Source organism: Photinus pyralis, unplaced genomic scaffold (genome assembly GCF_008802855.1).
Source record: "Photinus pyralis isolate 1611_PpyrPB1 unplaced genomic scaffold, Ppyr1.3 Ppyr1.4_LG9, whole genome shotgun sequence".
NCBI lineage: Eukaryota > Metazoa > Arthropoda > Insecta > Coleoptera > Lampyridae > Photinus > Photinus pyralis.
Genome location: NW_022170878.1, coordinates 17203854 through 17226559, shown reverse-complemented (window position 1 = coordinate 17226559; position 22706 = coordinate 17203854). Strand labels below are relative to the sequence as shown.

Here is a 22706-nt window from a genome sequence, read left to right as displayed (position 1 = left end):
TTTCTATGCCATTCCAAAGCTTTCCAGACTCCTGCAGCTCTGGAAAGGCATAGATGTGTACCAAAGGCGATGCTCTACCTATTAAAGATCAGAAAGCCCTACAACGCTCTGGGAAAATGCTTTCCAGAGCACTTCTTTCCTCTCGGAGCTCTCCGGTTCTTAACCTAACCGCCATCCTCTTTCCAATGCTTTGAAAAAAGCAATATGGTCTAGAAAGCGTTGGAGAGAGAGGGCGGTTCTTTTCTAAAAAATGATTAAATGTAGGTAGATACTTGCAAACCCATAACTTAAGAATCATCAAGGTTGAATATTGTTTTTGGTCAACCCTTGGGTTTTGGATTTTTTCTCAGGGTGTTACCTGATCGGGGGGACGACTTACCAAAACACTTGCACTTGGGAATAATTTGATATGTACAGCTTACATTATTCGCTTATGTCCATGCTGTAGGTGTTATATATGTAGGTATGTACATACTCCGCCTGTGTGCTATGTGGGTAAGGCTCAAGAAAATGGTAAAATATGTTATAAAACCTTGGAGGGGGCTCGAACACTTGTAAAGGTCTAGAGGTTCTTAGTGGCCCTTTGAGACTGAAACAATTTAAATGACCTTTGGTAGCTATAATTAGGTATTTATAATGCTGTAGAGTACAGGTGCTAAAAGACTCTTGAACTTTCGGTTAAGGACATTTAAAGGCACCATATTGCTTACAATTTTCTTGAATCAGGTTTACGATGGACCCTAAAACGTATACAAACGTAAGACACAGTACAAAATTTATTCAAGACTATAAATTACAATAAGATATTAGACTAGAAAGCTACTTTATTAGGACTAGCGCCTTGTATTTTAACCATGAACTTTTCCAGTCTGCCGAGCTTACTCTTCAACATTGAAATATCATCGCTATATGCCTCCTGTAACGGTCCGTCTGTTAGTAGGAAATAAGGAAAACTAACATCCAAAACTTACGAGCTTCCTCAGCCGAACCTTTAACACATTTACGTCCTCTAGAATACTATGGAAGTGACCGGTTATCTTTTTCACCTCCACGTTTTGTATTGACGAGATCGTCGCCAAGTTATCTAAAATAGTCTACTCACGAAATGAGAAAAATGCCACAACGGCACTACAGATTACCTTTTCAAGCTTGTGCAGTCGCTTGTCGAGCATTTCGTACTGTAAATCTTTGGCTTCCAAGGCGAGCTCTTCTCCATCTAATTGCATTTATCGGTTACTCATTTACGACAGGAGTCCTTACCTTCCTTACGGCACGATTGCCCATCACCCAGAAGGATGAAGCTCTCTCGGCACTCGCACTTGAAACCGCCCATGGTGTTGTGGCAGATTTGGTCGCACGGTTTATTGTCTGTACACTCGTCCACGTCCTCCTCGCAGTATTGCCCTTTGAAGCCGCTGGGGCAGCTGCAGGTGTTCGGTTTGACGCAGGTCCCACCGTTTTGGCACTTTGATACACATGACGCTAAAATAAAATATTGTAGGTAATTATTAAGTTAGTTGACAGTGTGGACGTTTTCTAATAAAGTCCTGGCCGATGATGAAAGGATCGAATGGAAGACCTAACTAAAACAAACACCAAAAATGCACAACCCATCAAAATTTGCCTTTTTGAGTTTACATTTTGGTAAATATAGGGAAATTTAGACATGTACCGCTTCATAGCAGACATGAACGAAAGTACCTAGAAACAAAAAGCGATTACGAGGTGTGCAGACTGTACGTGCGAGGGTTTTAGAGTCCGTTCATTTATGAATGATAAAATTTACCCGAGGGAGCATTTTCTAATTGGAGATGCGTTCTTCAAATAGAAACGAGATTAAATACCACTGAATTTGAAGAACACATTGTGATAAGTAGGAAAAATATTTTTCGCATTGCTAACAAAGGAACCGGTTAAAAGCAAGTTTGTCTAAGTTCGAGTGACATATTTGCGTAGCGCCTTGTGCGATAAATATAATTTTGTATACAAGGGCATTCGGCAGGAATTGCATTTACTTATAATGAAAATCTTGCACATATCATCTGGACGCTGAGGGGTATTCCATACCCCCAGATCCCCGGGGCTACGTTTACCCTCGAAACTGCATATAATTCGTGAAACATAATCATAGACTTGGTCTTCTTGTATTACGTCATCATCAAGGATAATGCAGAATTAGAAAACCGAGAAGAATCAATAAGAGTTGATAACGGAACTGGACCCAGGAGCATACGCTTTTGGGGTCAAGTAGCTATTTGTGGCAAAAATTCTTTGAACTAACTACGTAAGTGCAAATTCCTTTCAGTTGTTGGAAATCTGAAACATTACCGCATATTTATTATATTATAAGCATTGAATAAATGTTATAAATGGCAAATAAAGGAGTCTTGACCTGACTTTGTTATGACTATAAGTTCAAATAGAATTTCCAGTTAATTTCGCGTTGATGACATTTCGAAGAAAAAAATCTGCAATCGAATTGAAATAAACATGTCAAAGTGTAATAACACTTTCCCATGGGTTAAAAATATCTTGCCTTTGTTTACGTGTCATAATTACATTTTAAGAGCAATTAAGATACACGCAAGCTTTGGGTAGTGCATGTTAACTTCTTTCTCTTGCACTGTCCAGTTTGAAGTTATTAATTAACCACAGGTTCAACGGAATTTTGATTAGTCTCTTGACAGCCTCTTTTTTCGTGAGGTGGGTACTTTACAAAGGTACCTACAGGTGAATGATCGTAGATTTTAGGACGTTAAATAGAACAAGCCACTACGTGGATATTACGATGAAAAAAAGTTCGTACAGCCCCCCAGCGTTGCATTACAAGTAGTTAGCACTCGATCTTTTTTTGGTGCAGTCGATAAGTAGTTGGAAGTTTTGAATTTTTACCGAAAGGTGCCCTCCCTCCAACGGGTTACCTTCAAACGTTTGATTCTTGCAGGAAATTAGCACCTCCGATGTGTTTGGTCAATTTTATTTCGAAAGTTTTGACACGTGTCTATGCAAATTTACAAATTACAAGAGTTTTGGGTCATTTCTGAAATTATGAGCCCTTTCAATGCTTTCTAGATGCTTCTTTTTATCGAAGGTGTTGAAACGGATCTGCAAAAGGTGTAGAAATTGAGTAAAAAGGTTCTGAAACGTAATAGAGAGCTCTGGAAGGCCCCTTAAACGTCTTCTAGATACCACGAGAATGATACAGTAATATATAGAGCTAGGCAGAATACTTTCAAAAAGTATTTGAATACTAAATAGTAAATACTTTACACAAATAAAAATTGATTACTAAATACTTTTACGTCCAGCACAAGCGAATACTAGATACAGATACATTGAAAAGTATTCAAATACTTAAAAAAATAAGTATTCAAATACTTTAATGTATTCGAATACTTTCAAAGGTATTCGAATACCTACTTTCCAAAGTATTCTAATACTATCAAAGGTATTCGTACACTGCCTAATTTTGAGCCCCGCAAAAAAATTGTCTCAGATCGACCCGGAAAAAATTTTCTTATAGAATGTGGCCTGTAGAATCCATAATTTCAAACAGTTCCAAGATTGGGCTACTAGTTCAAAAGTTACAGCCCTTTGAATTTTTTTTCGAAATTGGTTTCTAGTCTATAACTTTTGATTGAGAAGTCTGATCGAAAAAGTACGAATTGCTTTGGATTCTACGCACCAAAATTAATAAGAAAAAGTGTTTTCCCGAGAAATTTTGGTGCAGTCGATTTTTGGTAAAAAAGGAAGGTTAAACACTGCCTTTTTTTGAGCCCCGAAAAAAAAATTGTCTCAGATCGACCCGGAAAAAAATTTTCTTATAGAATGTGGCCTGTAGAATCCATAATTTTAAACAGTTCCAAGATTGGGCTACTAGTTCAAAAGTTACAGCCCTTTGAATTTTCTTTAGAAATTGGTTTCTAGTCTGTAACTGTTGATTGAAAAGTCTAATCGAAAAAGTACGAATTGTTTTGGATTCTACGCACCAAAATTAATAAGAAAAAGTGTTTTCCCGTGAACTTTGGAGTAGTCGATTTTTGGTAAAAAAAGGAAGGTTAAGTATTCAAATACTTTGCGAAGTATTCGAATACTTCTCAAAGTATTCAAATACCTTGTGAAGTATTTGAATACTAAATATTTGTGAAAGTATTTGAGTTACAATTACAAATACTGCTTCCATAAAAGTATTTAATTACAAAGTATTTGAATACTTTAAAGTATTTGAATACTAAAAAGTATTTACAAAATCGAATACTGCCCAGCTCTTCTAATATAAAAGCGCAATGAAGAATGGGGTATGGAATACTTAAGAATACCCTCCAGGTTTTGTTATAAAAATTCGATTACATTTCCCCGAAAACCAACGTAAGAATTATAGAGGTAATGGAAGGGTCTCCTTTTTTTCTGGGGGTTATTGGTGGGGAGTATTCCATACCCCCACACCCCCTGTGCTGAGTTCTCCTCCAAAAATGTTAAGAGAAAGGATGACGACCCGGTAGAGTATGGGACACTTTCCAGGAAAATAAGATTAGAGTGTATTTTCACGAAAACGAGAGTCTTCAAGGCAGAACTGTGTTTTGGGAGAACGTAGTACCGGAGGAGTTTGGGGGGTATAGGCTTTGTTACAGAGATTTACCCCAAAACAAACATAAGAATGATAGAGGTAATGGAAGGGTCTTTATATGTATATACGCGAGTCGCGACTTTAAAAATTCGTAGCGGGTGGGAATTTTCCGAGAAAAAGTGCGCTTTTCCCTCGGAAAAAATAGGAAAGAGCGTTACGGAAAAACGAACCCCCCCCCCCCTCACCCTAGGAATGGAAGGAGAGTTGAGAGGACGTAACGGGGAAACGGGGAGGGGGCTTATCGAGTAAGGGTATGTTGCGTTTGCCTCGTAGTTTGAGGGCGCTGCCGAGGTGGAGTGTTAGATCGCGTGGCGGTAAGGGTCGAGGAGGGGTGGGGGGGTTACGAGTTACGTTTTTAAGACACTTTTTCTCCAGCACGTTACCTTAGTTAGCTATAAAAGTTTTAGTATTCACATAACATTCAATTATGCGGTAATACCGTAATACCGGTCTCCCTGAAAAAGTAAATCTACCTACTTTGTTCGCATTAGACTTGAGTCATGTATTAGCAAATCGACTGAATGTAACAAATACGGCATTCGCCCAAATAAATGACTCGGAAGTACCGAATCTAACGCAATAAAATGGCGAAAGGTGTATTTCCATCGGCTTTCCCTTTCACCCGTTCCAAAACAGACAGAAAATGAGCCTTGTAATTAAATAAGAAAATCCCATTCAATTCGCAAAACGAAAACGTTGTTATTTTAGGCACGGAAAGTGATATTGGGAAGTCGATAACGATTCGCGGCGACGAAAAGTCTACCATAAAGAAACGTAAAGAAAATTTCTGCATTAATTTATGTTCGGAAACCCATCTCAAAATCCTTTCAAAGAAAATGTTTTATCGACCGATGCCGCAAATTTTATTCATTAAAATTTGAAAGAGAATTTAAGCAGATTTCAAACTATACAATGGATTCGCTGAAAGCATTTTCATTTAGAAGAGATATCAAATCGAGGGTATGAAAATGATTCACTTGGATTTTCCGATCGAACGGCTTAGTACACTGTGCCAGCATTTCATAGGGAAACGAAGCGAGCTTTCTCGTATTTCTATTCAGTGTCAAATGAAATGCATGGTTTGTTAAAAGGAGCGAAGTTGAAATAATATTAATTTCAGACAAATTGGAGAAACTTATGGAATTATTAGACACTGAAGCAATAACGAGAACACCTAGAAAGGAAAGACACATATCCAAAAAGGTCATGAAAGGATCAGCACAAGAAGTGAAGTCGAATATCTAGCAACTGAAGCCAGCCTATTCAACGGTAGCAATGAACCGTGTCTGCTTCCACTGCTTAAAGAATAGTCATAAAGTTATGGAATGTCTTTCGTAGCTAAGTTAGCGTTTTAAATTTATTTCCCGACAACTTACGTTTGTTACACCCATGGCTCCGGTTTGTCACTTGGTACCATCCCGGACAACAGGTATACAACACCTGAGTTCTCGTTTTCATATTAACAACATCCCTGTACGTTGTTTCAAATACCAACCTGAAAGTAAACGTGGTGGTGCACGACCCAATTCATTCCAGACTTACCGAACACCATTGCACATTTGGTTGCCGTTACATCGTTCCGTGTACCTTTTGTAAACGGGCCTACTGTACGATTGCTTTGCGTTCACTGGAAACGTAACGTTCTTCTCTGTGGTGCAGATGTGTCTCCTGAAAGCAAGAAAATATATTCAATATTGACAGTGCAGAAGTTATATTTAAAAAACATCTGTAACATATGCAACATCTGTAACATCTGTAACATCTGTAACGTCTGTAACAACTGTAACCAGAATTTTAATTTTTATCCCACAACTTCAATATTTTAATCAGCCAAACTCAAGCGTTCATTTATTATCGAGTTTGTCTTATAAAAATTTAAATAAAAAATTGGTTTGGGGTGTATCAAGATAAGGATGTCTATAATGGGGATCAGTTGTGCGTGGGTGCACCATCCTGTTGAAACTTTTCTTTGTGTGTCGTGTATCGTTGTATGCGTAATAAAAAATGCTACTCAATACAGTGTGTACTTTTTTACGTGCCATAAAAAAACAATTAAATTGATCTTTTGTCCGAAACGAAACGGAAATGAAAATTATAAAACGCAAATTAGTATATGTATGCATAAAAGCATAGAACTGAAAAAGGAGAGCTCGTAATTTGCGGATACATTGCACATCTCAGCCATTACTAATTTAAACCATTAAAAGCACTAAATAATTCATCATAGGACGGTACGAATTTTGTTACAAAAAATCCGCCCAAGCGCTCTATGTGGTTAAAAAATGAATGCCGACGACGCTAAAAGGTTAATTCGAATGCATGATGCAAATTCTCCCTCGTCCAAACTAAAATATGCATGTTTTAATGCATTCCAGCTTAATGCTATGCAAATTACTCGCAACGATAATTAATTGAATCGGTCGAAAATTACGTAGCCCCTTTACCAACGCAATTGAGCAAATACTCGAAACCCTCCCGTTTTCCGAATGCAATGACCGCGTCGCACTGTATCGACTTTCTAATAAGTTATAAAAAAGAAACCAGTAGTTGACAAACAAAGGGTTACACGAGCCCATCGTAAAAATGCGAGCGAATTGCTCCCAATTGTTACAGTACCAGTATGCGATCGTAAATTTTCTCCCGCTGTATCTAGACATAAAAATCGGAGCCTTTTTTAAACTTTTATTACCTCTAGTTATACTTGTTGAGCCGCGCCTTGTTCAATTGTCTAATTGATTTAAGATTTTAAACACAAGCGCTGTGATTCATTTTATTGCACGAGCGAAAAGTTATTTCGGGACAAATAATTCTGTCATCAAACTCGCAATTCACTAACGGTTTTTCGCAGTGTCTGAAGAGCGCACTTAACGGCATTCTAGGAATGTTTGGAACGCCGTTTTGCCTTTTGGAAGCAATTCGATATTAAACTGACACACGCCGGTAAAGATTTGGATACATTTCAGTTTAGTTAGCCGCACCAACCAGTTCCCGATGTCTGTGGATATTTTCAAAAACACTAGTCCCTTCTTACACTTAAGTTAAAGTTGATTTATATTGGACTAAATTTTCATTATCATCGATCATGAAGTAAAAAAGTGATAACTGTTTCCTTAAGACGCGCATTTTTATAGGAATCGTTTCTCCACTTACCACAGAAAAAAATACCGCTTCGGATGGTGCATTTATTGGAATAAATCTGAATTGATTCTGACTATTTTGGCCCATTAAGATAGTATTATCGTCCGACAGACTGTCCCCAGTAACTCCCCCAAGCCATTAAACGGTCGCGGCGTACACGAAAAGCAGTGACCCGTAAAATTACAGATTACCAAATGCATTTGCAAACTTTGGAACCCACACACATTGTGTAGAAAATAACTCTCTCATAGGAAACACCCTGTATATATTGAAATAATGAAAATTCAAAAGAAAAACCCAATTTGTCGTAAATTTCTAGTGAACCTCCTTTCGCGTCTGGTCGCTACCAGCAGGAGGTAGGTACGCGAACTACGTGTTCTTGATAAACATATGCCGTAGTAACGGGCCACAATTTCCGATGATTGCGAAAGAACGTTTAGAAGTTTAATCACGTTTCTCAAATTCTTTACACTGTAACGTTATTTACCTAATAATTTATATTCCTGATTTAAATTCCATTTAAGTAACTTTTTGATTTTTGCTCTCGTTTATATTCTTACGGCATCTAGGTATTTCCTTTGTAATCCACTAGTTTAAACGTAAATTATTCTTGTAGTAGAATTTTATTACCTAGTTCTTTGTTTTGCCGTTAGAGGCCATCAAAGTGTTATACATTTCCTATTTCAATAGTTCTTTGCTGTCTTCAGTGTCTTCCGGTTGCCGGTTTCTGAATCTTCTAGGGCATTTTAATACTCTGGATATTTCTGTCATGAATTTGTGAATGTTCTAGGGATTTTATGTTCAAGATGGTTTGAGCTCTCTAAATCGTTCAATTCTTTCCAGCCAGCTCCCTCCACCGTCTCAATCTTCCCGATCTGAATGATAGCCCAGATCTTCATTCCCTCGTCCAGTTTTCCCAATCATAATCTTCTAATGCTCTTGAATCTTTTGAATCCCTGGGATTTTATGAAGAATTTAAATTTTGAAAATCTTCTGAATCCGTCTTCTGAATGGCCTCAATCTCTTGGACATGCAGGCTCGTCTGGTTCTTTGCCTGTTCCGAATTTTGTAGGGCATTTAGATATTATGGACCACCCGGATATGGATTTCTGAATTTTGTAGGTGTTTTTAATGTTTAAGATGATTAGACCCCTCTAAATCGTTCCAGTCTTCCCAGAACCTTCCATCTTCTTGATTCTTTCCCTTCAAGGCTGTCGAATCCTTTGAATCCCTGTAATTTTATGAATCATTTGAATCTTTGAAATCCTCTGAACCCGTATCAACAGTACTCTGAGTGTTGTCATCCCCTTGAACCTTCCGCCTTTCCGAATCCTCTGGAAATTTGTATCTCTCTGGAGCTTCTAAACTTACTTGGCTTTGTAGAAATTCTGAACCTTCTTCAGATTCTGATTCTGTAGGGTATCCTGATTTTCTGGCTCATTTTGGCTGTACTGGATCTTTCAGGTACCCTGATCTTGAATTCTTAACCTCTTGGATCTTCTGGAGATCTATAGGGTTTATGGGAGTTCTAACCCTCGAGACAAATGTAGCTTCTGGATCTCTTTCATCTTTTAGATCTTGTAGATCTCCTCATTCTTTTGTATTATCTTGGATCTCTTGGAGGTTTTACAGCGTTTTGCTCCAGAACCACGTTAAATGACCTAGTTCTTCTTCGATCTCTCGCTTTCCTATCACTTCAAAGAGTCCTTAATAAACCTCAAAAATAAGGCACTGTGGTCTTTATCTAATTTTTTTATGTTTTAGCCTTTATTTTTAAGTGGGCGAAGTTTCAGCTCCTGTTGTACTAGTGCACAGAAGGTAGTATCAGGGGTACACACCACAGATTCATTTCTGTTTCCAGAAAAGCACAATGGAAGTACTGCGGATTATCGGGAGTGTTTCCCGGAAACTGTTGTGAATGCTGAGGGGTATTCTATACCCCCCAGATCCCCCGGTTTTAGTGAAACCTAATCGTAGAACATTGTTAATTTTTAAGACTTCCGAAAGACCCTGTACGTTACCACAGATTCTCGTTTAGATCTTCCCAGTTCGTGGGCAGTTCAGTTCGCATTTTTAAAGAACATGCGAACAGCCTTTCAAACATTTTAGAGGTCCGAGTTCCACCAACGTGTCCTCCTCAGATCAGAAAGACCGCTTGAGGAACGAACAGAACAAATAACCATAGCACTTGTTGTAGATCTTCTAGCGTCTGATACGCCACTGCTTGTAAACGAAGTCGGAGTGTCTAAAAATGTAATGCACGAAGATTTGGGCAAAAAAAATGTCTGCTTACGACAAATCAGAAACCGCTGTGTGTAAAGAAATTTGTTAAGATCAATTGGACCACCATTAATGGTGAGATAGGACAGTCTGTAACGCAAATTGACAAAAACTATGGGTACACAACGCCCACAAACCGCAGATTTACCGCATCCACCCTACAGCCCAGATTTAGCACAATACGCCATTTGCTAAAACAGCTAGAAAGACACCTCAAGGGCCGCAGATTTACCTTACGTTACGACCGTTTGTGACGATACCGTAACAAAAATAAAGAAAAAGCCCTCGTATTTTAGCGGTGCAAATTTTTTAACGCCGCTTTTCACAAACCGCGCCATCTATCAGTTTCCATGCGGGAACACGGCTAACTACAACTAACACCAACGCTGCCGCGATCCAAGAGATTCCCGCATGAATTTCGGTATATTTACTGTGTTTTTAATGGTATTTTTATGGGGATGACCTAAAGGAAGATTAGGGTAGGCTGCAGTGCTTCAAGGTAAGTCCATTTCGATTGCATACTGCATGCACCTAACCGCAATTTACGAAACAGTCTCTTGCAAGAGGCGGCAAAAGTGGCGGTGCGGATAGGTGTAATGCAAGTAATAATTTGCCATAGCGGAGTATGTTATATGTAAGAATTAAAAACAAAAAGAAAAAATTGCTGAATCATGTTCTTCTTTGCAGAAAGTTGAAAGCCGCGCCATGCGAGCGAGGTGTCGCCGCTATCGCCCGTTTCTTCATGGCGGTGATGCAGTTCCATCACAAGAACAGCGTTCACAAGTGAAATGCCTTTGGACCTTCGTCTAAAACTGAAAATCGCCTTCTAGAACAACGGAAACGGTGAAGCTTTTCAATAAATCGAAACGTGTAAACTTTCCGGCGATCGCGTTCTGAAGGGCCATTTGTGCTAGCCGCCCAAGGTTAGTAATATACCAACCTTGCTAGCCGCCCACGGAGCTTCAAAAGTAAGTGATTTCTTTAAATATAGGGCGATTGCACTTTTGCATGTTTATTAAGTGGGTATTTTCCGTCTGTGTCGAAAATTTTGTAATTTTACAACAAAATACCGGCGACACACCAAAATGGCCACCGGTCTCGATAACATCGTGCTGCATTTTTCGCGTTTCTTTTACGTTAATTTGCATTGATCATTTTGTTTTGGTGGAGTGAAACGGCGTATTCCTGTTAGTAGATGGTAGTTACGTAGACGCATAATTGGGTTTTTGAAGTGATATGGTAAAAACATACAGAAAGCGCCCTCGTATCTCATTTGAACGCGAGCATAGCGCCATCTCGGGAGCACGACAAACTAACACCAACGCTTCCACGGCCCAAAAGAACCGCTCGTGATTTTCGTGCTTTTTTCTTGTTTTTTCTTGTATTTTTATTGTGGGACCTAAATACAGATTAATTGTAAACTGCAGGGCTTCGAGGTAATCCATTCCGATTGTATACTGCATGCACCTAACCGCATTTTATCAAACCGCCTCTTGCAAGGAGGCGGCAAAAGTGAAGATGTGGGTAGGTGTAGGTAATGCAATTGTAAATTTTCCATAACGTATAGTATGTTATATGTAAGAATTAAAAACAAAAAAGAAAAATTGCTGAATCATGTTCTTCTTTGCAGAAATTTGAAAGACGCGCCGTTGTAGCGCGGTGTCGCCACTATCGCCCTTTGCGTATTTGGAGCTTGGGCCTGAGGTTCCCATTTACCATCTCAAGAGCCAAGCACGGCGTTCCCTAGTGCAATACCTTCGTGTGCAGCAGAAAATCGCCCTCTACAACCATCGTAGCGGTAAAGCTTGTCAACAAACCGAAATGTTCCAACTGATCGTTCTGAAGGGCCCCCTTAGCCTCCCACGCAGCTTCAAAAGTAAGTCAAATCCGATTGCGACTTTTGCATGTTTATTAAGTCGCTATTTTATAACCGTGTGTGCCGAAAATGTAATTTTACAACAAAACGTTGTGATGATAATCCAATACGGCCCCCGACAATAGGAGCTAGGAGCATCGATCATAGCGTTATACTCGCATTGTGAACTTCAACAGTCAAATACACGCCAATTTTATGTAGTTCACAACATCATAATATCGCAATTTTCGTGTTCGATGTCCACCCATAAACAACGGGAGTAAGTACGTAGGTACGACGCTCTCATATTTATCTCGAACAGTACCCCCCATAAGCATTTAGTGTGTAAAGATAGTTTTGTGGCAGTCTACGACAAAACATGTACCAAGTGCACGTGTGAGAATGGACCACAAAAATTCCAAGGCCCTCGCCCCAACGGTACACGTAAATTTTGAAAAACGATCACTTGCAATGCGTGTACTTTCGTAGGTACGAGTTGTTTATCTTGGCTAGGCAAGGTCAAAAATAGTTGGTGCTTTTCCCCAGACTTTTTTTAAAACGTTTAGCGTTCCCCTTTACGGATTTCTCCGCGAAGAAGTACACTACTTGCGCATTTTCTCCTGTCGGTCTGTCTGTCTGTAATCTCATATCAGGTTCAAGGTACGTGCACATCGAGCGGACGGCACGGATCGAATTGCGAAACAAGAATTAAAATCCGTGCGTGTCGATACCGACGTATTCACGTATGTGGGAAGTACGTAGGGCCTTGCGCCGGCGTCATCGGCCTTTATCAAGCGGCACATCAAAGCGATGGAAGCTATATAGGGGAGTGCATGGTGTACGTCTGTCTGTCCGTCCGTCCGATTGGGCCGATTCGGTTCAAATTTTGTCCAGTTTACCTGCAACAAGCCTATTGAAAGTAGGTCAAATCCCAATGACACCGTGGTTTATTCTTCCTGCAGCTTAGTCTTGCTTTTTGAAACCAGATCAAACGTTACCTCTTCGCCGCTCGAAGACAATTTAAAACCAAACTGAATTTCTTCCGGCGATTCCGATAATTGATGTTCGATACCCTATTAAAAAATAATGCGTAGAATACCGACCGTACCGTCCGTTTGATGCCGCGTACCTTAAACAGCTGAACCGATTGGAACAAAATTTGCTATTCACAATCCGAGTCATAAGTGGAAGAACTGAACAGTTTTTGGGCTGAATCACGACTGCGCAAGAGTAACACTTTTTGATGTTTTTCCACTTGCGCATTTTTTTCCTTGGGAAAATAATGCAAAAAATTAGGTTTAAATAAACACAAAAATGAGGCAAACTCTTTGATCCTTATACGATCAGAGGGTAGATAAAATCTAGCATTTTGCTGAGAATGTCAAATTCCAGTAGGAGAGATTTTATAATTTTTGGCGCATTCTTTTTAAGAATTAAAAAAAATGTGCTATTGTTTGCGTTTTATCCGTCCGTCCGGACCCACTTCTAGCGTTTCGAACTACTTCTAGGGGAATGGTCCTAGAGTCCTTGAATGTTCTGCAACGTGTACTAGACGGCTCGGTTTCTTAAAGCCCCCCCCCCCCCAAATTCGACACACTTTTAATAATAATAATAATATTTATTGACGGCCAAGCCAATTTACATTTTGTTACACTTGCTCAATTTTTGAAGATAATGATGGCGTTCAATTAATCTGCTTTGGAAAAAAAACGCTCAAGATGCTTAATAAGCAAAAAAACGTAACTTACACACTTGTTTTTACACTTGCGCAATTTTTCCCATGGAAAATTAGGTTTCTTCGGTTTCTTTTCGCGTTGCGTTGCGTTGTGCAGTTAAGTGAAGTGATGTGTTTCGCTTGTGAAGTGCAGCATGGAGTTCCTGCTTCCAGTTGAAGAAATTGGAGAACGACTGTGTAATTATTTATTTATAAAGTTGCGTTGCATTGTGCGGTTTAGTGATGTGGTTAGTTGTTCTTGTGAAGTGCAGCATGCAGTTCCCGCTTCCAGTTGGAGCAATTGGTGAGTGATTTTGTAATTTTTTATTTTAAACTTTGGCGTTAATTTATTGCGCATGTCAAAAAAACGCCCAAGATGCTTAAATGAAGCAAAAAACCAAACTTACACACTTGTTTTTACACTTCCGCAATTTTTGAAAATAATGTTGGCGTTTAATTAATCTTCTTTGCAAAAAAAAAACGCTCAAGATGCTTAATAAGCAAAAAAACGTAACTTACACACTTATATTTACACTTGCGCAATTGTTGGCGTTTAATTAATCTTCTTTGCAAAAAAAAAACGCTCAAGATGCTTAATAAGCAAAAAAACGTAACTTACACACTTATATTTACACTTGCGCAATTTTTCCTTTGGAAAATTAGGTTTCTTCGGTTTCTTTTCGCGTTGCGTTGCGTTGTGCAGTTAAGTGAAGTGATGGGTTTCGCTTGTGAAGTGCAGCATGCAGTTCCTGCTTCCAGTTGGAGCAATTGGTGAGTGATTTTGTAATTTTTTATTTTAAACGTTGGCGTTAATTTAATGCGCATGTCAAAAAAACGCTCAAGATGCTTAATAAGCAACAAAAACGTAACTTACACACTTATATTTACACTTGCGCAATTTTTGAAAATAATGATGGCGTTCAATTAATCTGCTTTGCAAAAAAAAACGCTCAAGATGCTTAATAAGCAAAAAAACGTAACTTACACACTTATATTTACACTTGCGCAATTTTTCCCTTGGAAAATTAGGTTTCCTCGGCTTCTTTTCGCGTTGCGTTGCGTTGTGCAGTTAAGTGAAGTGATGTGTTTCGCTTGTGAAGTGCAGCATGCAGTTCCTGCTTCCAGTTGGAGCAATTGGTGAGTGATTTTGTAATTTTTTATTTTAAACTTTGACGTTAATTTAATGCGCATGTCAAAAAAACGCTCAAGATGCTTAATAGAAGCAAAAAATCGTAACTTACACACTTGTTTTTACACTTGCGCAATTTTTGAAAATAATGATGGCGTTCAATTAATCTGCTTTGCAAAAAAAACGCTCAAGATGCTTAATAAGCAAAAAAACGCAACTTACACACTTGTTTTTACACTTGCGCAATTTTTCCCTTAGAAAATTAGGTTTCTTCGGTTTCTTTTCACGTTGCGTTGCGTTGTGCAGTTGAGTGAAGTGATGAGTTTCGCTTGTGAAGTGCAGCATGCAGTTCCTGCTTCCAGTTAGAGCAATTGGTGAGTGATTTTGTAATTTGTAACGTTGGCGTTAATTTAATGCGCATGTCAAAAAACGCCCAAGATGCTTGTTAGAAACAAAAAAGTAACGTACACCCTTTTTTTTACATTTGCGTAATTTTTCAAAATTATGTTGGGGTTAATTTACAGTTTTATTGACATTTCCAGAACAACACCAAAGGAATTCTGATAGTTATAGGGAATGGGTTGACGATTCCTTTCTTTGGTCGGCGATTTTGAACCCCTGCCGCTTTTTGAATTTTTTCTTATTGAGTATTACTCGAGCAATGTTCCAGTTAACAAGACCAGCTACACCCACAGCTGCCATGGAGGTTTTGCTGGGCTCCCTCCCTCGTCACTTAGTGGGAGCGTAGAGGGGAGGAACAACTAAACATTTCTAAATACATATAGAAGATTTCAGACTACATGACTCCCGAACATCGCCACGACAAGCCCTTTAAGGTGTTGGTTCGGGACAAGGAAGTCTGTTATACCTAGCTATAACCAGATGCGCAGAGGTTTTTGCTGCCAAAGGGCTACTACGTAAACGCATTTACATCTGCTCGGACAGTCAGGTATCTCTTAAGTCTCCCTGACCTCCAAACTGTTTATGAAATGCCACACAAACCTGGAAGAAACAGCCATGCCTAATCGTGTTACGTTAGTGTGCGTCTTGAGGCGAAAGCTCGCTAATGTCGGCACTTAACATCCCCAAATTGGACCGGAACCCTACTGTGGAGCACCACCAAGTCTAGCTGGAGGAGTGAACAATTTCAGAAAAGAGTGGAAACATCTATGGGAATCTTCCCCAGACACTCCAAGAAAATGGTCGGTTTTCAGGAGACCAAAACCAGCTCGCTGCTAGCACTCAGCAGAAGGTCACTAGACACTGCCCCTTGAGATATCATCTTAACAAAATCGGGGTAGCTGATGACAACACATGTCACCTCTCTGCTTCGAGGAGGAAGAGAACCGGAACACATCGTCTGCTGATGAGAGGCTGTCACCGCACAGAGATCTCTCGGAGTAATTTTAAAATTTATGAAACGTGTCTAATATATTCGAAGCATCGATCTACTACTTACCTGAAATGATGGTCAAAGTCGCTAATTATACCTAATTACCATGCACATGTTGACCAAGACATGTTTATGCAACAAGAAAGAACTCACGTTGAGATTAATCTACCAGGTGCTCATTTATTTTAAAAATTTCGCCAATTTACTGCCTGTGCTTCTTCATCTTTCGTCTTCCAAGCTCTACCAATTTAAACGTACGACATCCTGTATACTAAAACTGCGGGCACACCTCGCCATGACTAAGCTCAAGCTTTAAACAATCCTCAATCAAAATTATACACATTAAATAAATGAGGTAGCTTCGGCTCGTTATTTGTTTTCCCACTCTCCATTACGTACGATACGCCGTCGCAGACAGGTCAAATTTTTAACCTCCCCATCTTTAAATAACACGTTTCGGTGTTTAATATTAAATATTACGAGTCGTTAAGTTTAACTTTGGGAAAGTTCAAACAAATAAAATTACGATTATGACCCGTTGATTTAGGGTTAATGCTCGACTTGTTTATAAATAATAACTTTGTTTCTGAAGTCTGGCGCGTAAGTTATACAGGTACGATGCGAAATATAAAGATCGTCATTAGCAACGTTGTTTTAATGTAAACGGTTGCTTTTTTCGATATTTTTTGTAACGGGCAGGTTAAATTGTTTATACATTAGCCTGTTTTCATTTATCTTCACTTTCTTTTTCTGTTTTACTTCTATTTTTCTTCATCCCACTCCCTTGGTGAAATAAAGCTTAAAGTCGGATGTTGATAGTGGGTACCGACAAAGGTAATATGGTAGAAGTCTGTAATGAGAGCGGTCGGCTTCCAGGCTTGTTTAGAACAGTTAATTCTTATTTAATAATTAAAACTTGCTGTGGAGATGCTCGAGACCGGTGGAAAAATGAAGTGAGTAAGCAAAGAAATGTGTTCGAGTTGGTAATAAACACTCGGTGCTAATTAGAAATGATTTCAGTTGAGGAAGAGGTTACCTATTCCAACAGTCAAGTTTAATCCCCTTTTGTTCACTAACGGCGACACACCTGAACTTTTTTTGAAACGCAAAATAGCCCAGCGCGTTTAATTAAACCGCCCTTGACTGAACACGACTCTAGTTCGAAATTAATCGAAAGTGGCGTTTAATGAAACCAATCTCAATCATTGAAACTGAGTAGGCTAAATAACCATCAGATTACCAGTTCTTGCTCGCGCTATTTAAGCTTTTGGTTTTGATATAAAAACACGTTCATTTACTAATCGAACCATACTTCAGCGGATGTCCAAAGAGCACTCGACATTAATATAAATTTTTAATTTGAAAACCTTTAATGCGCAGACCGACCGCGGGAAGTAATCATACCTTCTCCTACGCGTTTTACTCCACCCCAAAGCGACGGCCAATTCGCTTCTGATTATGCAAATCCGTCGGAATATAACAAAGAAATCGGATATACGTACGAGTACTACGCGAAAAAATGGTCCCATTTACATTTATTTCAAATTCGAATAAAATTTTCTACCAGGTATGCGTTCGCCACCTACTCAAACGCTCCATTACCTTTATGTTCTCTTTACATCCTGGCCCGTGTAAATTGACGAGATATCTTTTGTCGTCTTTGTATTAAAATCTACATTCAGCATCGACGTGGGAATCGCAGACTGTAGGCGGATCAGTACACGCTGCTTGTAGGTATCTTTCATTTGGCGCAGTATCAAAGAACATGAATAAAAGCAGTACGTCAATTTTAATTAGAGTTTTTTCATTGTATAAGTGTAGGAGCTTCGATCACAAAACCTCCTTTTCTACTTTCAGTTTGATCATTTCCGCCGGATTGCTTTACGTGCCTGTAAATTAGCACCTGATCATTGTTGTAGCTTTCGAACCGAAACGAGGCCCGGACTCTCCTCTCAGTGGAAGAATTTTTTCCGAACGTGACCTGGTGACTTGAAAAACCAAAATGCACGTAAACTCCCAAAAAGGGGTTGGCAGTCCTCCGATTGTTTTCGGAAGGGAAGTTTGATATCATCAGCACCAGATCACCTGTAGAAAGCATTTCCGGTTAACGGGGAGATCATAAGGTGGCTTTACGCACCGTCGAGAATCTCAATTTCACGATCATTCCAACAGGAGAGGTCAATATTAGAGGGGTGGGGGAGATTTAAATTCCAGAACAGGGAATAAAGGAGAATGGGTAAAGGGACACAAGTCAAGAGATCAAAAATGTAACAAAGAGGGCGAGTTTGTTACTGAAATTAACAGAAAATAGAGAGGAGAATTTAATCAATGAAAATAAGTACCTAAGTCTAAAATGGAAGGTAATTAAGAAGAAATAGGAGAAAAAACAGAATGGAAAATTAGGAAGGAGAGTATTAAAGAAGTATAAAGTGTGCACAACTCTTGTGCAGATAAAGCGCATTTTTTTAAGAAAACGGTTCCTTCCGTTGAGACCTTTAATTAGAATACAATGAGAGATAAAATTAATTTTTACCCCCCCCCCTCAGGTCCTGTCGCTCACTGATCTCGAAAAGGAGTCGCAGGGGATAGTTATAGTTTGTACGAACCAATTTATTTCGATGAGACCCTTCGTTACAATACCATGAAACGTAGAACATGTGTTTACCCCCCCCCCCCCCCCATTTCCTAAAGTTTAACTTAGCGCCACTAAAGGCATGGGTTTGCAAAATCAAAACAGCATCTCAGAAAATAATTCGTGGGGAGGCTCCCCTTTTAGACAGCGAAATTTGATGGCCTTCTGGCACACCTTCAAGGTATAGGCTACCTACTGTAAAAAATTCCAGGACTCTAGGACCATTCCCATAGAAATAGTTCAAAATGATAGGAGTGGGTCCGGACGGACGGACGGAGGAAACGTAAACAATAGCACATTTTTTTTATTCTTAAAGAATGCAGTAAAAAGCAACAATGTGGAAACAGGTAAAGCAAGGAAGAAAGGAGTGGTGGGACAGCGAGAATATAGAAGAGATAACCAGATTCAGAACAATGATGGAAAAAGAAAGAAAGGGAGAGATAGAGAAGAGAACAGAAAAAGTACAACAGAAAATGCAACAGAAGATATAGGAAAAAGAAGAAGAAGAAATCAGCGAAACAAAGAGATGAACTTTTGGAAGATGATAAACAGAGAAAACGAGAAGAAAAACCGAATAAGTGGGAGAGACATACAAATTGAGAACTGGAAGTAGCACTTTATGAAGGTACCACAAGAAAAGTAGGAGAAGATGGGTGTGACAGAGGAACAGGGGAAGGGGGGAATTCAGCGGGGAGGTATGAAATCAAAAATGATGTATGGATTTTCACCACAGATAATATCAAGGAAAAAGCTGAGAAAACTAATAAACAAAATATGGAAAGGCGGAGGACGACAGGCATAATGGAAGGAATGGGTCGATTCATAAAAGAGGGGAGAAAGCCTATACGGGAATCGCCATAATGACGACTGCGTACAGAATATATCCGAGGGTGTTAAATGAATGATCAGAAAGGGAAATAGAAGAGAAAAGGATGATAAGGGGTTAGATGATACACTCAACCTTATTATTAATTTTTACATAAGAGATGGAGAAAGTATTCAGACGGCGTCAAAGTGGAGGAATTGTAGTGGAAAGAAGGAAGATATGGTCCCTGGCATACGCTGATGACATAGTAATAATAGAAACAGAGGAAAAACAGATGAAGAAAATGATGGGAAGATTGGCGAGGCACTGGTAACGAAAAGGAGGGGAATTAAATGTCGAAAAATCTAAGATGATGATATTTCGGTAGAGGGGCGGAAGGAAAAGGGAGGTATAATGGAAGTGGAAGGAGGAGAGGGAGTAAGTAAGAGAATTTAAATATTTAGTATAACTGATGCAACAAAAAAACGGGGCAAACGCACAAATATGGGAAATTAAAAAAAGGGAAAAGTGGCGGTGGGACAGATATGTGGAATTTGGGAGAAAAATTCAAAAAACGAATTCAGAATAGGAAAACAAGTTTTTGATACAATTGAGGGACTAAACGGAAGGACATCAAGTTATATATTAAAGGGGGAAATAAGAGATGGAGATAAAAAGAAGGGAAATTTGTCAACGAGGCCGAGCATAAAAGTAAAACGGTTGGAACAAAAAGAATAATATAAGAAACGGATACCATGGGCAGATGTTGAAAGAAGGAGAGAAATAATGGACGAAGAACTTACAAACTTACAAAAAGTGACCAAGATGAAAGAGGAAAAGAGCATTGGAGAGAAGAAGAAAAAAGGAAATTCAGACTACATGGAGAGAAAGAGGAAAATAATGTAACGAGGCAGGAAAGAGAAAGGAAGAGGAGAAAAAGGATGCAGGAGATAATATTTGCAATTTGACGTGTGCAAACATATTTATACATTTGTACAGCACCAATATACATCTATATATCTATCTATCTATCTAATAGGAAAAAGGGAAAAATGTAAAAAATATATGATGCAAATGAAGGTATTTATCTATCCTTCTCCCGCACCGAATATTCATACTTGCGATTTTACCTAAAAACGATCCCGCGCGCAGCCTTTCTCCCTACCTCCCGGGGCGGACGAAAGCGGGAAGCGAATACGGGAAGTATCGGCCTAACAGGTAAGATTCGAATAAAAGAGAGGAAGAGACGGTGAATTGATGAAGGAATATTTATCGACGAGGATGAACACAAAAGGGATTTGGTGGGAACAAAAAAAATATTGAAAGAAACGGATACGGATGGGCAGAGGGGGAAACGGTCGAAGAAGAACTGCAAGTACAGCAACTGAGAGAGAAAATCGGAAATTCACGAGGAGCTAGTAACGTAGGAAGTGTTGAAATATGTAACGGAGGGAAGGAAAAACAAAAAACTAAAAGCAGGGTTAAGCTGCAGAAACGAGGAGAGAGAAAAGTAGAAGTGGAGAGGAGAAGAAAGGAAATATAGTGTATGGTGGAGAGAAATAGGAAGATATTGATCATCTGATATGGGAATGCAAAGAAGTAGAAAAAACAAGGGAAAGCAGGAGAATAAACGATGAGGATAATTGAATAAAGAGGAGAAATACAGAAAATATGATGCAGTTTATGTAAAAAGTTTTTTTCCAAATGGCGTAAATAAGTATATAGAGCCTTCTAGTGGTCATCAAGAGGGGGGGGGGGCATGAAGTATTCTTGAGATAGTGTTTCTGTAAGTAAAACGTGCGTAACATTTACATCAGACAACCAATTGGCCTCAGATTTTCTCTTTAGTGATGCCAAGTAAGACTTGAAAATGGGGGGGGGGGAGAGGTGAACACACGTTCTACCCTTCATGGTATCCTAATTAAAGGTCTGATCGAAATGGATTGGTTTGTACAAATGGGTGATGGGGAGTTGGGGGTAGGTGTAGAAATGGATTATATTTTTTATGGTATTCTAATCAAAGGTCTCAGCAAAAGGGACTGTTCTCTACCAACTACCGCCCTTATTTTTTACTCCTTATCGTAGTAGGTGGTTGGAGGGGGAACCATCTTTCATGGTACTCTAATGAAAGGTCTCAAAAATGGAATTAATTTTTATCAACCATTGTCCTCTTCGACCCTTTATCGTGACCGGTTATAATTCCTATAGTATCTCAAGAAACGATTATTGGAGGAGGGTACTCACAAATGGAGATTGGGACCTCTGAAAGAAATATATCCATCGCCGGGCACAATTTATTGCCAGAATTTCTGATTTTAGACCAGTAAAAACCGTGGGGGTTGATATTCAGGATGGTCCTCAAGATTTGAGTGCAGGAGCTGAAAATCAATTTTCGAAAATTTGAACGGTACAATCCAATGCGCATAGAACACAACTTGTTACAGTAGTAGTGGAATTTGAGAGTCAAATTGGCCCCTGCGTATAAATTCAAGGAAAACAGGCATACAGGCATTATATTCAAATTTTTATAACACATTTTGTTTTAAATGGGGGGGGGGGTAACTTGATGGACCTCTGCTATAGTGTTCTTTTAAATGTTACCAAGTAGACTGTGGACCTCTAGCGTCTTAAATTTATAGTAAAAATTAGTGCCGACCCCTTCGCGCGCCAATATTAAATTGCTGCTTTATTCAAATTTACCATTAAATTTCGAAAAGCGACACCCTTTGATTATAATCAAAGGTGACATCCATCAGGTAGCGACAACCTCCAATTTTTAATGCCAAAAATCTTCGTGGAAGGTGAAGGCCTTCCCTCTGGGATAATTACCTGCTTATTAAAGATCCCCCGAAAAAATAATTGGATTCGCGAAAATAACGTAATTAGCATAAATCTCCTTCTGGTTACCAATTTGCGAAAGAAAAAAAAAACTTACCCAGGATGGTGCTTGCTGTAGGGGTTATAAGCGATGCCGGTAGCGGAATCCACCACGATTTTATCGTCGACTTCACCTGAATTGTAATGACGCCGGCCGAAAGCGTTGTAGTGCACCAGCACCGCGACGACGATCACCACGTACGAAAGGAGCATCGTGCATACTGCACTCGCTGCATTCGCACGTGCATGCAACAGT

The 22706-nt window shown here is 39.3% G+C and overlaps 1 protein-coding gene and 1 long non-coding RNA gene across 2 annotated transcripts; one reads left to right on the top strand and one right to left on the bottom strand.

Annotated features, from left to right (window-relative positions):
* Positions 1-768: 768 nt before the first annotated feature.
* On the bottom strand, positions 769-22706 carry LOC116180835 (epidermal growth factor-like protein 7). Its single transcript, XM_031500972.1, has 7 exons — positions 22509-22706; positions 6170-6295; positions 6004-6122; positions 1261-1482; positions 1140-1216; positions 972-1094; positions 769-916 (listed from the first exon to the last, which is right to left on the bottom strand). Exons 1-7 carry the CDS (start codon positions 22661-22663, stop codon positions 812-814), a joined length of 927 nt encoding a protein of 308 aa, XP_031356832.1. The 5' UTR covers positions 22664-22706; the 3' UTR covers positions 769-811.
* LOC116180836 lies at positions 10407-11921 on the top strand. Its single transcript, XR_004147169.1, has 3 exons — positions 10407-10544; positions 10733-11013; positions 11676-11921. It is a non-coding gene; the product is annotated as an uncharacterized LOC116180836 (long non-coding RNA).